A 16,853-nucleotide genomic window follows, 5' to 3' on the forward strand; every position below is an offset into this window, starting at 1 on the left:
CATAGCAATATTCATCTATGTATATATGTGTAAATAATTATGTAGCTGATTTTGAAAGAACCAGACCAGTGACTTAGTAAGTAATGATGAGGAACTACCTCTACCAATAGAGCCTGGCACCTGCCTTGAAATTTAGGCTTTTAGAGAGATCCCTAGAACCACGTTGTTAAACTTAAGTAGGAAGGGAGCCCCTTAACCATATGTAAGGATCCTAAAGACTGCATGATGACTTGAAAAACCACCTATTCACATTATCTGTGTTCTATTGCATTTTTACTTATTGGTTAAATATTTCCCAGTGGTATTTTAATCAGCTGTACTTGAAAATGAGCCGAACATGGGTTTGCCCCCTTTGGCTGGAATACTAAGAGGTTAAGGAATATATTCAGGGTCGCAATCAGTATGGGACAGAGTGACTCTCTAACCAGTCTGCTCCGTTGCCTCCTTGGACTAGGACTTCTGGATCCCTTCTCCTTCTGGGTCTATAAACATGTAATTGTGTCAGTGTAAGGCAGGAGCATCTGAGGGAGCCGGAGCCCGAGCCACAGAGGGCGAGGGTCTGTTTGCTGCCGGGCTGAAGCAAGCTTCGGTATTTTTATGATCGGGTACAGGCTCTGTCTCATCTTGTTCTCCGTCTGGGTTCAGGGCAGGCCACCCGCTCTCCCCTTCACCCATTCATTATCCAGGGGTGGAGAGGCTCCTGCTTCTGCCGGACCTGTTTGAACTCGTGGCTTCCCTCCCTGACGGTTCAGAGGACCTTGGAGAGGATGTGGGAGGGCTGCGGGAGGCAGGACCTTGGAGAGCTTCCAAGAAGCAACTTCCCTGCTGAGGCACGGATTTCTGAGGCTTTCTGAGCCTCTCCTATCTGAGGTTTGGGGTTGCACGCGTTCTCCTGGGGGCTTCAGTAGCAACGGCGTCCTCTCTAATGATCTCATTACATTCCGGCCGCCTCTCCTTTTCCCTAGCACGGGCTCTATCTCCATCTGATAAGCTCGCCTGATGGCCGCTATTAAGAGGGAAAAGCCCTCATTGAAGGAAGAGCGGATGCTTTGAACCAGAACCTCCGAGGAGGTATCAATTAGTCAGATAATCCCAGCCATCGAGGTGGCTCAGTGGCCAGAGCTCTGGATCCGGAGTCAGAAAGCTGTGGTTGGTTAGTCACTTTTCAGTCAGCTCTGACTCTATTTGGGGTTTTCTTGGGAAAGATACTCCATTTGCCATTTCCTTCTCCAGCTCATTTTACAGATGAGGAAACTGAGACAGACAGGGTAAAGTGACAGAGTCACACAGCTAGTAAGTGGCTGGGGCAGATTTGATCTCAGGGAGATGAGTCTGACCCTAGACCTGACTGTAGTGGGATCTGAAAGTCCTGAGTTCAGATGTTCAGATTTTGCCTCAACCACATAAGTCTGTCTTCCTTCTGTAAAATGGGGATAACAACACCACTCAGAAGCTTCCAGGGTTGTTGTGAAAGATTAAATGAGACAATGTTTGTAAAGTATTTAGCACAGTGCCTGACATATAGTAGGGATATCTATATATCTATATCTAAATCTATATCTCTATATATCTATATATTTATATCTATATCTATATCTATATCTATATCTATCTATATATATATAATCTCCACTCTGGTCCCACCACGGTCCTTCATTTTAGTGTGGAGATGACTCTATACTCTTGAAGTCTATTCCAGTAGAGAATAATCTCCAAAAGTTTTTTTTTCCCCATGTAAATAATAATCTCAAATGTGTATATCCAGTCCTAATTTCTCTCCTAAACTCCAGTCCACCACATCACCAACCATTTTCTAGCATTTCTTCCTAGTTATCTCAAACTCAAAATGTCCCCAAATGAATTATCTTCTCTCCTATGTCATTTCTCCAAACTTCTCCATTTTGTTGGGAATCAACACTCTCCTTCCTGTCACTCAGATGGATGATAATCTGAATCATATCTGACTCTTTGTTCTCTGTAATTTCCCAGTTGCCAAGCCTTGTCAATTTTATTTTTACAACATTTCTCAAATCCAAGCTTCTCTGCCTTCCCATAACCCCCATCTTTGTTCAGATCCTCGGTGTCTCTTTGGTGGACTGCTGTGATTGTATCCTAATTGATCTCCCCATTTCCAGTCTCTTCCCCTCTTCAACCTGTCCTCCACAAAGCTACCAAAATCATCTGCCTAAAAGGCCCACGTCACTTGGAATCTTCAGTAGTTCCCCATGGCTTCTAGGATAAAATAAAAATTCCTTACCCAACAGTTAAACCAACATGTTGTCTGTAGGATAAAATACAAATTCTTCCCAACATTTAAGCCAACATGTTGGCTCTTATCTACCTTCCACCCTTATTTTGTACAAGTCCCAATCACAAATTCATTACACCCATTAAACCATTCTATGAAGCCTTTCTTAAACACAGTAGTCCTTCTCCTGCCCACGTTACACTCATGCAAGGTTTTATTGGAGAATCCTCTGCCTTCTTCATCTCCACTTCCCAGAATCCTCTTTTCCTTTAAGGATAATAATCGTGGCTTATATTGATATAGAATTCTAAGGTCAGCAAAACACTTTACATACTACATGTCCAAAAGTCTCAGTTCAGTTCCAAGCTACTAAAGCTTATGTATTAGACCCAGCCCACTTGTTATCTCTTTTCATCAGTTTTAGGGCCATTCCTTCCATGGACCTTCTCACAGTGCTCCTAACCCCCTCCCCATTAATAGTGTTCTTTCCCTTGGGCATTCTGATCTTAAAGCTATTGCATCTCCTCAGTAGAATGTAAGCACTCTGAAGAGGAGGTTAAAGTTTATCTTTCTATTTCCTGCACCTAATAGAATGCTTTGGATATAGAAAGTGCTTAATGAATGCCCCAGGCAAAATTTTTCAAGACTGAATTACAAAGAAGTTACACATTTTCTGGTATTCTTCACCTGGGAAAATGAAACCATAGCTCTAGTCCCAAACCTGTCTTACTTAAGGTTCACTAAACTGAGTTTCATTGAACATTTAGAGCCTCCCAAATGAGATTCATAGTCACTCAGAATTCAGCTTCACTATCCACACAAAGAAAACCAGGTAGAATGACACTTGTCCAGAAAGCAATTTATATTTGGATGGACTTCCCATAGTCCTGATCCATCTGTTCTGGACAAAAACATCGGAGGAAAAATGAAATTGGACAAGAAATGTTCTCCAGGAGGAGCATGGGGGAAGTGGGATTGCACTTGGGAAAGTAAGTAGTTCTCTCATTGACCTCAATATTCTGCCTGGAAATAAAAAAAGCCCATTTTAAGAAAACCAATATTCTTCTGCTGATGGCACATGGCTGTAAAGCTTAGAAAACCGGCATTCAAAGAATTAAAGCTGTAAGTCAACCAAAGAATAATGAAGAAATGTAAGATGGATATAAATAGGCTACAGCATTTCTGATGAAGAATTATGTACCAAAAGAGTCATAGGAGGTACCCTCCTATGGAATTAGAAGAGCGGGCGAGTTGCTCCCACACAACAAATGGTTTTAGCCAGTTAGTGAACTATTACTTTAAGGGCCTGCTTCAAGGGCGGCACTGGAGATAAAGGCAAGAACATTACCCTTCCTCAAGGGGCTCATGTTCTAAAGTTTAAGACAATATATAAACAACCAGATATATACAGGATATCTACAAAGTAGACAGAGGTCATCTCAGTGGGGAAGGCACTCAGAACTAGATTCCTCCTCTCTCCACCCTCCAAACAGACTGAGCAGACCATCTGTGGAAGGTTCTGCTAACAGAATAGAGAGACCTCCACACCCCCACTAGAAATTTATGCCATGTCTTGATGATCAAGCTATCTGATTCACACAATTCCTATTTTTAAAAATAATTTTAATTAGCTTTAATAAGCGTGGTATTAAAATAGCTAGATAACTCAGTGGATAAAGTGCTGGGCCATGGGCACAAAGACTCATCCTCCTAAGTTCAAATCTGGCCTCAGACTCTTAGTGTTATTCTGAACAAGTTAATTCACTCTGTTTGCCTCAGTTTCCTCATCTGTAAAATGAGTTGGAAAAGGAACTGGCAAACTGCTCCAGAATCTTTGTGAAGAAAATCCCAAATGAAGTCACAAAGAGTGGTCATCACTGAAACAACTGAACAACTGAGTTAACAACAAAGGATTGTTATCTTCTTAGCAAGAGAAGGAACAGAGTTATATGGGATGATAGGGCACAGTGGTGCTATAATCTACAGGGACTATCCAATGAATGAACTGACTATCATTTATGAAGTGCCTAGTGTGTGCCAGGCACTGGGCACACAGTGACAAAAATAAAATACTCCTTGTCCTTGAGAAGCTTACATTCTGTAGGGGACAAACAACACAGGCACATACACACACATACACACACACACACACACACACACACACACACACACACACATATATATATGTATATATATATACATATATATATGTCCATGTGCATAAAGTCACATACATGTACATATGGTAAATACAAGGTACTTTATGGAAGGGGATGCTAAGAGCATCCTCTTGTAGACTCTGTGGAATCTCAGCAACAGAAAACAGAGAGAACAACAGTTTTGGGGGGACAGAAGATGTTGGATTTATTTTGCACCCATGTTGATAAAAGATCAATGAATCCAATTTAAAAAGCTTGCCCAACATGATTCATAAAGAAATTTGTATTTTTAAAAGATGAACATATTTGTATAACCAGAAAAAAAGAAAATGATAGAAAAAGGGAAAAAAATAATTGATTTAGAATGATTGCTAGCAGCCTTTTCAATAGTTGTCCAATATCTTTTGGTTGAATTCTACATTCATTTATGGTTTCAAATGAAAATTCCAAGGGAGAGGAAACTCCTTCCTAAAGCAGCCCTTCCACTTTGAGAAGGTTTTCTAAATCTGTATAAATATCAGTTATTATTGTTATTATTCCTCCCATAGATGCCCCAGAGCATGGAGGCTGGGATGACAGCTGCAGCCTGCCCTATCTGAGAAGCCTCCTCCAATCACTCTTGCAGAACTTGGCAAACATTGTCTTTTACCTTCGAAGGATCCTTTGAAGTTAGTGGAAGGAGGGATAGTTAATTAAAACACTAAAACCAGAACTAAAGAGGGGGAGGAGGGTCAAGTATTTTTTTTCTTTTAACAAAAAACATTGTTTGGGGGAAGCAGAGTGGAGAGGGGTGTGGTGGAGAACCTAAATGGTGTAATTTCTTTGGGCTGGGCTCCCCCATCCCCACCTAACAAGGATAGAGCTCTGACTCGAAACATTGCCATTGAAATTAGAAGTAGACATTAAAAGTTCCTCGACTTTAATTTTCCTCTCAAATCATAGCCTTCTCTTCTCACTTCCACCCAAAATCCTCTTACTCCCCAGAATTCCTTGAGCACTAATTGTGTCAGCACAAACTGCATTATACTGTATTATTAGTTCAGTATTGTTTGTCTAGACTGTAAGTCGCCTGAGGGTGAGGATTATGTCTTCTACTTTGTATAAATTCAATTAGTCCAGCCAGCATTTAAGTACCCAATTTGTGCAAAGTAGTCAGGCAATTGCTGGACATGGCCCAATATTCTCCAGTGGTTATGGGAGCTCATTCCTTCCAGTGATGTAGGCTCCATGTCTGCCCATCCCATAGGACTAGTCTCCCCAGTGTGCTGGGAGCCTTCCTCATGTCCTCCTGAATCACAAGGATATCCACTGTAGGAGTCAGTGGCCACCATCAGCTGTTTCTTCCTGACTCTTGCCATTGTGACTAGATCATCTTTTAATTTTGTTTTTTTCAATCCTGTATCCTTGCAAAGATTTACAGTCTTTAATGGGAGAGTCAGAACTAGTAGATAAAGAAGATCTGGGTCCGGGGCACTTCTCAGTTACATACTGGCCCTGTCATACATAGAGTCTCGAAGTATAAAAATGGGTGCTGATCTATGTTGGCCAGGAGAGTTTTCTCATCAGGAGCTCATGTCCAGTCTGAAAAGTAAAAATGCCTCTGAGACACTGGGTATATCCCTTCTCCTTCTAGTGTCATTTTTCTTGGTATGCCCAATTTTATGAACTGTACTCAAGGGTTTCTTGCCTCAATGCAAAAAAAATGAGGGATAGAAAGATTTTTAAAAGTTACTATTTGCTCCCAAGAAATGTATAATCCAATATCTCTTATAATAATAGTGCTCAGATATAGGCCACTAAATGGGCAACCAAACCATTCATAAGGATCCCAACCATAAGGATCCCTATCATAAGGATCCCAACCACAAAGATCCCATCTATAAGGATCCCGTCTATAAGATCCAGGCTGCGTATTAACCTATAAAAATCACACTGGGTCATGTTTGACTCCTTCATCTTACTGTGTTTACTGCTTAATACGCATTGAGTAAGTAAAGCAAAGACTTGCAGAAGGAATATCTGGATACATTAACACAGTCAAGCTGGGTCTGGCAAAACCTTTTTTTGGTGGAGAGGGGAGCTGGACCTTCTTACTTTAGAACAGGCAGAGTTGACTCCAGTGGAGTAGGGGAGAATGCCGGCAATGTGCTAAACCCTTTATGAATATTATCTCATTTACCAAATAGGATCTCATTTGAATTTTCTCCCGTCCAAGGCAGAGAAGTCCCACTCACCCTGTATTGGCTATTCCTTTTCTATCCTTCCCTTTGCCTCCCAGGCAGGGGTATATACTAAGGTGATAGCAGCCCTTTTCAGGGAGATCCTTGCTGGAGGGATGTCTGAGGGAATGGGAATGGTGAGGTAAATGGAATTAGAGGTAGATCTCTAGGTAGTCTAGAATCAGCATGACTTGAGTTCAAATCTAGTTTCAGAGACACACTAGCTGTATGACTCTGGACGAGTCAATTACTTCCTGTCTGCCTCAGTTTCCTCATCTGTAAAATGAGTCCTCCCAGGACTGTTGTAAAGATAATCTGGGGGAAGTGCTTTGCCCATCTTAAATTCTTATATAAAAGCTAGCTATTTTCATTACTACAGAACAGAGGAGGGAGGAGAAGATTGTGTCCTGGTGTGGGGGCTTTGGACTCTCCCTTGTGTGGGGCTGTTTTTGTTTCCAAGGCAGATCATGCTTTTCCCAGGACCCCGACGGATATTGTGTGAGGAGGAGGACAAGGAGGAGGAGGAAGAGAAGGGTCACAGGACGGCAGATTTAGAGCCCGATCCCCTCATTTATCAGAGGAGGAGGAGGAAAAGGAGGAGGATGTGTGCAGATTGAACAGGAGAGGAAGCTGTGTGAACGTTCCTGGGAACATAATGTCAAAGGAAAGGTCAGAGTAGGTGAGAAAAACCCAACATTGAGGGAGATGGGGGAGGGGAGGGAACGAGGAAGAGCCCCCCTTCCCCTTTGCCCTGACCCTCCTCCCACCCGGGCAGCAGCATCCTACTCACATCAGCCTCATTCCATAGCCCAGGGATACAGAAGGATTCCAGGAGGTCACTGCCACAGAGCAGCAAGATGCGGAGTTCTGGGGAGAAGAAACAAGACTTTGGAAAAGGAACAAAGCAAGGAGACAGAGGAATCCATTCAACTCTGGGTGACTTCCTCTGAGGATCCTCCCCTCTCCCCAGACCGGTCCCTCTGGCCAGCCCTGCTGCTCTGGAGTCAGAGGAACCTTTGCAGATTTGGCCCCAGATGAGTGGAAGCCCCCCAGAGACCCCTGCCTATGGCAGATCATAATCCTAACAACTCCAATTCACACTTCTCTTGCATATACTTCTCCTTTAAGCTAGACATCCCTAGAACTGGAGGATAATAGCTTTAGAACTGTGAAGGACTTCAAAAATCACCTTGTCTAACTTCCTCTTTTACAGAGAAGGAAACAGAGGAAGGTGATATTGTCTGCCCAAGTTACATAAGTAGTCAGGAGAACTCCAGGATTTCAACACAAATCTGACCAAGTCCAGAGCTTTAACCTCTGGTTTATGGCAGGAGCTATTATTTATTCCCATGTTCTAAGGAAAATGAGTCTGAGAACAGTTTAATAAGCATCTTGCCCAGAGTCTTACATTTAGTAAGTGTCTGAGGCCAGAACTGAACTCAATCTTCCCAATTCCAAATCTAGTGAGCTATCCACTGTAGCACCCAGTACCTCTTAAAACAATAATTATAAAAATTGTAAAAAAAAGAAAAATCTAAAAATTAAATTAAGCTTATTTCTAAAGTCCTTTGGAGACCTAAAATTCCTAGAATCTAAATTTCCATCTTCAAAGTGGGGCTGGAACATCGGCTCTTAGAAATGGTCCAAGCCTCAGAGGTCAAGTCTAGTACTTTGCAGATGAAATAAATAAAACCCAGATGAAATGTCTTCCCCCAAGATCACACAGTTATTAAGCGATAGAACTGGGACTAGAACTCAGGACAGACTGGGTAACCCATCACACCCCCCTGATTGTCTTGTCTGATCCCCCATTTGAATTCAGCTACTCTTTGATTATTGCCCTGGACAATATTGCCACTGGCAGTCTCAGGAGATGTCGGAGGATGCTCATTTCAGAGGGAATGCACCAGCAAAAGGCTTTCCCTGCAGCCAGCTGCCACAGCCCCGGCCTGAGCCCAAGAGAGAGAATCCCAGTGGGGACCCAGTTGCCTTCTCTCTACGGTCCCCATGGCGTTCCTTTTGCTCCATTCAGGCAGGCAGGGTTAACTACCTGCAGAGCCCTTTGGGGGCTGTGATTCTGATTTTCTAGAAGCTAAATTTGGAAACCTCTCCAGGGAAATCAGTCTCTCTCGCTTCCTTTCTGCCCATTAATATTATTCTCTCTCCTGCACCAAGCCAGTGATTCGGTATCTTACCCTGGCATAATGTGAGAGATTTTAAAGAAGAAAATAAAAGTGAGAGCTTCCAGCCTCTGCTCCGTGCTGAAGCAATGTTGTGTCGGCCTTTTCATGGGGCTAGCCGAGGACCAGCTCTCTGTGCACAATCCCACCTGTGATCACTGGAGGGCAGCAGTGGTTCCACCCAATAGAATTCGGATTAGGAAACCTTCCAGCTAGAGAGAAAAGCCCTACACCTTTGGTCTGGGGAAGCCCCCAGGTGAGCAATCTTCTGGAGAGGTACAATGAAAAGGGCCGCAGATGCTGACTGAGAGAAGAGTGTAAACAGCTTTTGCCTTTTCATTCATTGCAAAAGAAAAGTCAAATACTGAGTCTGGAAACATCAACATAGGGACTTAAAGGAAGCGGGGCTCCTTTTTCTATCTTCTTATTGGACAGTCTGAAGTTAGAAGTATGACACTGGACAGGATAGATCTGGATCTAGTTCCAGCTCAATGTGAGTCCCTACGTGACTTTCCCTATTGAGATTGTTTTTTCTTTTGATTTAATGTAATCAAAGTTGTCCATTTTGCATTTCACCATGTTCTCAAGTTCTTCTTTGGGCATAAATTCCTCCCTTCTCCAAAGATCTGATAGGTAAACTATTCCTTGCTCTCCTAATATGCTTATGGTATCATCCTTTACGCCTAAATCATATGCCTATTTTTACCTTATTTTGGGAGGGGGTGTGAGATGGGGGTCTATGCTGAATCTCTAATATTATTTTCCAGTTTTCCCAGTAAGTTTTGTGAAATAGTGAGATCTTATTTTTATTTATTAAACACTAGATTACTATAGTCATTGATTACTGTGTCATGTATCTAACCTTCTCCATTGATCTATTTCTTAGCCAGTACCAAATGGTTTTGATGCTGCTACTTTATAATATAGTTTTACGTCTGATACTGCTAGGCCACCGTTCTTTGTATTTTTTTCATTAATTCTCTTGATCGTTTCTTCTTTTGAATGAAAATTGTTTGAACTACATGATTCCTAAGTGTAGAATCTATGGTATTTATAGCAGACTTTCTCCCTTGACATTCTCCTCCCAAAAAAGCCTAGTCCCTGGACTGACAATTCTAGTTACCTCTTTCATGAATGAATGAATGAATGATCATTTAATGAACACTTTTTACATAAGAAGTAAGGAGTTAACCTTGAAGTTAAAAAAAAAAAAAAAGACCTAGGTCTGGATAAATAGCCTTTGTTAATTGTATTTCTCTCCTACGCACTTACTTCCTGCCTGAATCTCAGCTAAAGCAGAGGGCTGAATAGTAAATTAAAAGATGGTTTGCTCTAGGAAAGCTGGGGATGGTGGATTTCACTGCCCAGCTTCATCACTAACACACCTTGGTCAAATTATCTGGTTTTTCTGCTGCAGCAGCTGCCTAGGATGGAGGACAGTGGAATTAACCCTTTGTGCATCTACTGGCAAACTTGCCCTTTGTGCAAGGAAGAACAAGGTCCTCTCTGTACAGTGCTCTGAACTCTGGGGGAACATGCTGGGAAAGGGCCATTTCTTCAGTAAGGGACTCTGATGAGCAGGAAACTGGCAAAGAGGAATGTTTGTGTCAGCTCTTTCTATCTTATTCTCTTGCCTTCTGTCCATTCTTACACCTTCTGGTGTCCTAAAGGACAGAGGAGTAGGAGACAAGAATGTAAGAAGCTCATCTATTAGACAGTACGCCCCTTGAGGGCAGGGACCAGCTATTTTTGTATTTGTATCCCCAGTGTCTAACACAATGACTGGGACATGGAAACACTTGACAAATGCTTGTTGATTAATTGATCAAAGGAGAAGAAAAAATAGAAAGCCCAGCAGCAAGTGAACCCTCATTTATTGTGTCCGACTTAAGCCAGAGAAAGAAAATAGTCACTACTGCCAAAGTCGTAACCAGATTGCTACTGAGACCTGAATGATCTCTTTAAATAGATCCAAAGCCTCATCCTAACTCATCACAGAAAGCTGGAGCTGGAAGAAGCCTTAGAGATATGATCCAACACCCTCATTCCATAGATGGTCAAACTGAGCACAGAGAAAAGGAAGAGCTTTGTCCAAAGCTGCAAAGCATGCATGCTCTCCAGTGCAAACCTGTTTTACAAAAGTAAATGGTATTTGGGGTGGGAGCTCTGATCACTGGTTATAAGACAGCTTTGATATGTGTGTATGGGGGAGCAAGAGGTATTTGGTGCATTCTTTCAGTTGGAGAAGTAAGGATATGGGATGGCTTGTCAATTCCTGAGGATTTAACAGACAACTCCAGGTCCCCCAACATCTCTTCTTTAAATATTGCTTTTTCCTGATGTAGAATGTGGAAGATATTCTTTTTCTAGGTTTATCTGTATGTTTTCCAAAGCCACTGGAGGTAAGGAAGTTCATTTTGTGCTCACAGTAAAACTTGATTTTCACTTCTCATACTTGAGAGAGACCTAAGTAAAAATTATATGCGAATAGGGGCACTTCAGCACCTCTGGGGATCTGGCCAAACTCCAGGGCTCTGGGTTGTCTTGGGGAGATAGCTTGGGAATATGACCTTGGGAAAGAAAAGTATCTGTTCGCTTTGAGGGGGCGGGGGGGGGGGAGAGAAAAAAAGACTTTTCTGAACTTGTCATTACTGCAAATACAAACAGCTCTGTCCTATTTCCCTTGCCTTGACTTCTGTGCTTTTGTGTTCAATGACGTCCAACTCTTTGTGACCCTCTTTGTGATCATTATATGTCAATACTGTCTTTCCTGGGAAAGATACTGAGATGCTTTGCTTTTTCTTTCTCCAGGGGCTTAAGCAAACACGGTTAAGTGATTTTCCAGAGTCACACAGTACATGTCTAAGGCCAAATTGGAACTCCAGACCCACTCCTCTATCCGTGGAGCCACTGAGCTGCCTTAAAATCACAACTAAAAAGGAAAGCGGGGTATCTCCTTCCATCTCTCCTCCTGACTCTCCTAGCTTCTTTAAGTCCCAGGTAAAATCCCACTTTTCATAGGAAGCCTTTCCCAACTGCCCTTAATTTTAGTACCTTCCTTCCGCAGACCATTGCCATAGCTGTGTTCCCACAGTTGTTTGCATGTGGTCTCCCTCATTAAATTGAAAGTAGGGACTATCTTTTACCTTTCCTCAGCACTTAGCAGAGGGCCTGATGCATTGTAGGTTCTTACTTAAATGTTCAGTGACAGACTCGCTGACTGAAGAAACAGCTCACTTCTGTGATTAACTATTGGCCACCCCAGCCCTAGGTTTGAGCTGTTTCTGGGTTCAACCTCCCAAACTCTCCTTCCCTTCTCCATCCCACTTACCGATCTCTTCATACCGCATCACCGTGCCGAGGTTGGCATTCTCATCTGGGGAAAGAGAAGATATCAGAAGGAAGCTCCTGAGAGAGCCCATCTTCAGGTCTAAGGCACCCGATGTACTTATTGGAAAGTCTAGGGAGACCAGGAGGTCTCTCTCTCTCAAGGCTTAAAATTACCGGATCCCTCAGATGGAGCACGTCCCAAACTACTGAACCCGTGACAGGAAAGTTTAGGATGATATTCCTCAGGTTTCCTTTCCCTTTTCCATAGGGAAGGGAGCTGCCCACATGAATAATGTCCATGGCACAGAGGAGACAACCTGTAAAGTGTGATAAGGAAATATCCTTCTCTTTTTAGGGCAGCTAAAAACTCGGCAGGTAGATGACGACTCTGGTGGTGTTTGGGATAGGCAAGGATCCCTAAGGACACTTTGGACCTCTCTTTGTTTTTCTCATCAAAATACGTGCACACACACACACACACACACACACACACACACACACACACACCTGTCTTGGTCACCTGCCATCCTCCTCAATTATCAAATTCTATTTAATCCCAACTCTAGAGGTCTGAGGTTAGAAATCTGAGAAAGAATAGAAACACTCCCAAAAGACCAAGAGAGAAAATTCAACTTCCTCTGTCCACCTGAGTTAACTGTTGGATCTCCAGAACACAAGACTGAGCTGTCTCAGCATCCACCCCTGCTCTCGGTCCTTGGGGTAGCCAAGGCTTTCCCAGTAAGCCGACAGTCTGGTTCTGTCAGTTCTGTGAGGGGAGTCTAGTCCCTTTTCTTTCAGTCCATCAGTGGCCACACCTGATCTTAGATCATCAAAAGCTGTGGTACTGGCTCGGTATCAAGAGTTCTGAGAGGCAGAACTCATGTGTCTCCTGGAGAGGCTTTCAGTTGTAGGGGGGACATCTATGGAGATAGAGCCTCCTCTCCCAGTGATGGGGGCTGGGAGCAGAGAAAAGGAACGGCAGAGGGAAGAAAGGAAGGAGCATCGAGGAAAAGGGAGGGAAGCACACAACAGGAGGTGGGGAGAGCAGGCTCTTTGCCACTTACCGACAAAAGTGAAACGTTCCACCGGCGGACGGACACAACAAATTCGGCTCAGGCTTTCTCCCACCTTCCCCAAGATCTTTGCTGTGGAGGAAAGAAAGATGGTGACGGACTCCAAGGAAACATCTACTAGAATAACATACCAAGATTGGATTGTGGGAGAAAGAAAGAAGAGGGAAAAGAGAATGTGATGAGAAAGTTCCCTTCCCTCTCCTCCATTGGTGGGGAGATATATACATCTCTCTCCTCCTCTCTCCTCTCTCCTCTCTCCTCTCTCCTCTCTCCTCTCTCCTCTCTCCTCTCTCCTCTCTCTCCTCTCTCCTCTCTCCTCTCTCCTCTCTCTCCTCTCTCCTCTCTCCTCTCTCTCCTCTCTCTCCTCTCTCTATCTCTCCCCTCTCTCCCCTCTCTCCTCTCTCTCCCTCCCCCCCCTCCTCTCTCTCCTCTCTCTCTTCTCTCTCCTCTCTCTCCTCTCTCTCCTCTCTCCTCTCTCTCCTCTCTCTCCTCCTCTCTTTCCTCTCTCTCCTCTCTCTCCTCTCTCTCCTCTCTCTCCTCTCTCTCCTCTCTCCTCTCTCTCCTCTCTCTCCTCTCTCTCCTCTCTCTCTTCTCTCTCCTCTCTCTCCTCTCTCTCCTCTCTCTCCTCTCTCTCCTCTCTCTCCTCTCTCTCTCTCTCCTCTCTCTCCTCTCTCTCCTCTCTCTCCTCTCTCTCCTCTCTCTCCTCTCTCTCCTCTCTCTCCTCCTCTCTTTCCTCTCTTTCCTCTCTTTCCTCTCTCTCCTCTCTCTCTTCTCTCTCCTCTCTCTCCTCTCTCTCCTCTCTCTCCTCTCTCTCTCTCTCCTCTCTCTCCTCTCTCTCCTCTCTCTCCTCTCTCTCCTCTCTCTCCTCTCTCTCCTCTCTCCTCTCTCTCCTCTCTCTCCTCTCTCTCCTCTCTCTCCTCTCTCATATAAAGCACCAGGCAGAGAGACAGGATGATCTGAATTCAAATCAGGTCTCAGGCACTTACTAGCTGTATGGGACCCTGTTTGTTAGTCTCTTTGTCTCAGTCTCCTCATCTCTAAAATGGAATAGCACCCTATCTCACAGACGTGTCAGGATCAAATGAAGGAATATTTGTCAGCAGCTTAGCACAGTGTCTGGCACATAGTAGGTGCTATATAAATGCTTATTCCCTTCTCAGGTATAAGAATCTTGGACTCTGAAGCCCAGTTTATGCATTATTTCTCAAGTATTGCATATCATCTAAAACCTACATTATAGCCAAAGACACGTTCATCTCATCTTTCGCAAAGTCCTAAAATCTTCTTCCACACAAGCTTTATAGCTTGAGGTGACCAGATACCCTGGTTTGACTGAAACATTCCAATATAAATTTTGGCAATTTGGGTTGGGTTTGCAAGTATATTTTTAAAATGTTCCTGACCTCAGGTAAGAGTAGACTGAATGGACTAGCAGACAAAATTGTGGCTTAGAAGTCAGGAAAATTGGTTTCATTCCTAGTTCTCCCACTAAATAATTAGTAGAGTGACCTTGATCAATTAACCCACTTCTCTGGCTCTCAAATTTCTTGAGAAAGAAGATTGAGAAGAGATTGGACAAGATACATTCTTCGTGTCTGTGAAGGTTCTAGGATTCTCTAATGAAGGACAAACTAAATCACAGTTATAAATGACCATATCTAAACTAAGCTACTAATAATATATTTCATAAGGCAATTCGTTGGGGGTTTTTGGTTTGATATTCAGAAACCATATCAGGGAGCTATCCTGGAAAAGGTATCCTCCAAACCCTGGAGATCCCATTTTCTAGAGACAATGACAGATGCAACCAATTCTCCTCAATCAGGATTGAGATTTCCTGGAGCCTTTTCCTCAATAGTTCAGTTTTGGGATTCAGATGCATAAGGGAGAGGGGCTTAGTTTTCCCATCTCCTACTTTATCACCCTAGTATTTACCCAATATTAGTTGGTTGAAAATACAGTTGCCATATCCTGGAGACACTAGAGAAAGTCCAGAGGACAAATGCATTCTTTCACTGTGAATCAGTAAACTCTAAACAAGATTTGAAAACTCCTATCAAAAAACACAAAATCCCAAATAAATGTTCATGTACCCACCCCTGCCACTTCTTGACTATGACACGCTATTAAACACAGACACATGAATGAGACTCCCCTTCACAGGAGATCTTTAAGTGGAAATCTCACAAGACAAGAATGCTGGGGGCAGGACTCATATTTTAGATGAGGATTGAATTACATGGTCTTCAAAATCTTTATTCTAGTCTCCAGTTCTGTGCAGAAATTCCTGACAACAGGGAACATGGATGGGGAGATCTAGAGAAACCTTTTCTTTTAAAGATATCTAAGTTCATGGTATCTACCAGAAGAGAATCAACACTAATATCTAACTTACAGAAATACCTGCAAATAATGATACAGCACCAATAATGTTGGTGCTCCAAAAATATTCCTTTTCCTGTTCCAGATGCAGATAAGTTTTCTTGCTTTCCCTCCACCCTCTGTAAATTCCAATTTTGGAATCACTTTCTTGGTATACTTTTAAATTTCAAAAATCTTTCAACATTTTCCCCTCTGGGTCAAGACCTACCTGCAGTGGGCTTAGTGGGCACATTGTTGTTCTGATAAATGGGCTGGGGTGTCTCGTGTTGTGGCTGTCCAATCACCGGGGTCATGGAAGGTGTGTTGACATTGGAAAGGATGCAGCCAGTCACTCTCTAGAGAACAGGAAAAAATTCAAGATCACTAAAGAATTTTTAGGTATGTATGTATTTTGTTTTATAGATGTGGTAGGGCTTCAAAGAGTTTGTGAAAGGATTTGCCCAAGATTGCTTACCTCGTAGGCTTGTGGCTTGAACCCAGGACCATTGATTAAAAGTCTAAAGTAGTCCTTCTGCCCCTCAAACCAGAAGCTAGAAGCTGGTACGGAGGGTTGCAGTAATTTGTCTGACACACTCATGTATGTATGTGGGGTTGGATTAAAAAATGAACTGCAAAGAATTTTTGTATTATTGATGATTTAATATTATGGCAGCTAAGTGATATCATGGATAGAATGCTAGGATAGAAGTCAGGAAATCCTGAGCTCAGACCTGACCTCAGACACTTACTAGCTATGAAACTTGGGAAAAGTAACCAATTTCTATTTGCCTCAGTTTTCTCATCTGTAAAAATGGAAATAATACTAGCACCTGCCTCCCAGGGTTGTTGTGAGGATCAAATGAGATAATAACTGTAAAGTCTTAGCACAATATTTAGCTCATAGCAGGCTCTATAGAAAAGCTAGCTACGATAATAATGTTTTACTTTAAAGTTCACATATATTATAATTTTTATTATAATGCATTCATTATATTTATACTTATATATGAATTATATAATAACAATTTTATTATTGGTGCTACTTCTCAATTTATTTCAGTAAATATTTATTAAGTACCAGTTCAAGGCACAATGGATATAAAAACAAAACAAATTACAGACTGGCGGTAAATTGACAAAAATGACAAAAGGTGGGGGTAGAGATGTCGCTGGGAGAGAAGTAGAGATGTCTAACAGGAAATAAAATGTATGACTGGAATTCAGAGGAGAGATTAATGCTGAATAGATTTGGGTGTCATCTTCATATGGGAAGTTTCACTTCA

General features: G+C 42.6%; 1 protein-coding gene across 3 annotated transcripts in view; it reads right to left on the reverse strand.

The window, feature by feature from the left end:
- NMNAT2 (nicotinamide nucleotide adenylyltransferase 2) overlaps nucleotides 1-16,853 on the reverse strand; it is a 191,891-nt gene that overhangs the window by 14,216 nt on the left and 160,822 nt on the right. For all 3 annotated transcript variants that reach the window (XM_074308554.1, XM_074308553.1, XM_074308555.1), the window contains exons 4-7: nucleotides 15,800-15,926; nucleotides 13,201-13,281; nucleotides 12,138-12,182; nucleotides 7,417-7,493 (exon numbers count right to left, since the gene is read on the reverse strand). In XM_074308554.1, the coding sequence (XP_074164655.1) occupies nucleotides 7,417-7,493; nucleotides 12,138-12,182; nucleotides 13,201-13,281; nucleotides 15,800-15,926 (330 nt within the window). The remainder of the gene's footprint in view (nucleotides 1-7,416; nucleotides 7,494-12,137; nucleotides 12,183-13,200; nucleotides 13,282-15,799; nucleotides 15,927-16,853) is intronic.

The sequence above is a fragment of the Sminthopsis crassicaudata genome, chromosome 4 (assembly GCF_048593235.1).
Source record: "Sminthopsis crassicaudata isolate SCR6 chromosome 4, ASM4859323v1, whole genome shotgun sequence".
Lineage (NCBI taxonomy): Eukaryota > Metazoa > Chordata > Mammalia > Dasyuromorphia > Dasyuridae > Sminthopsis > Sminthopsis crassicaudata.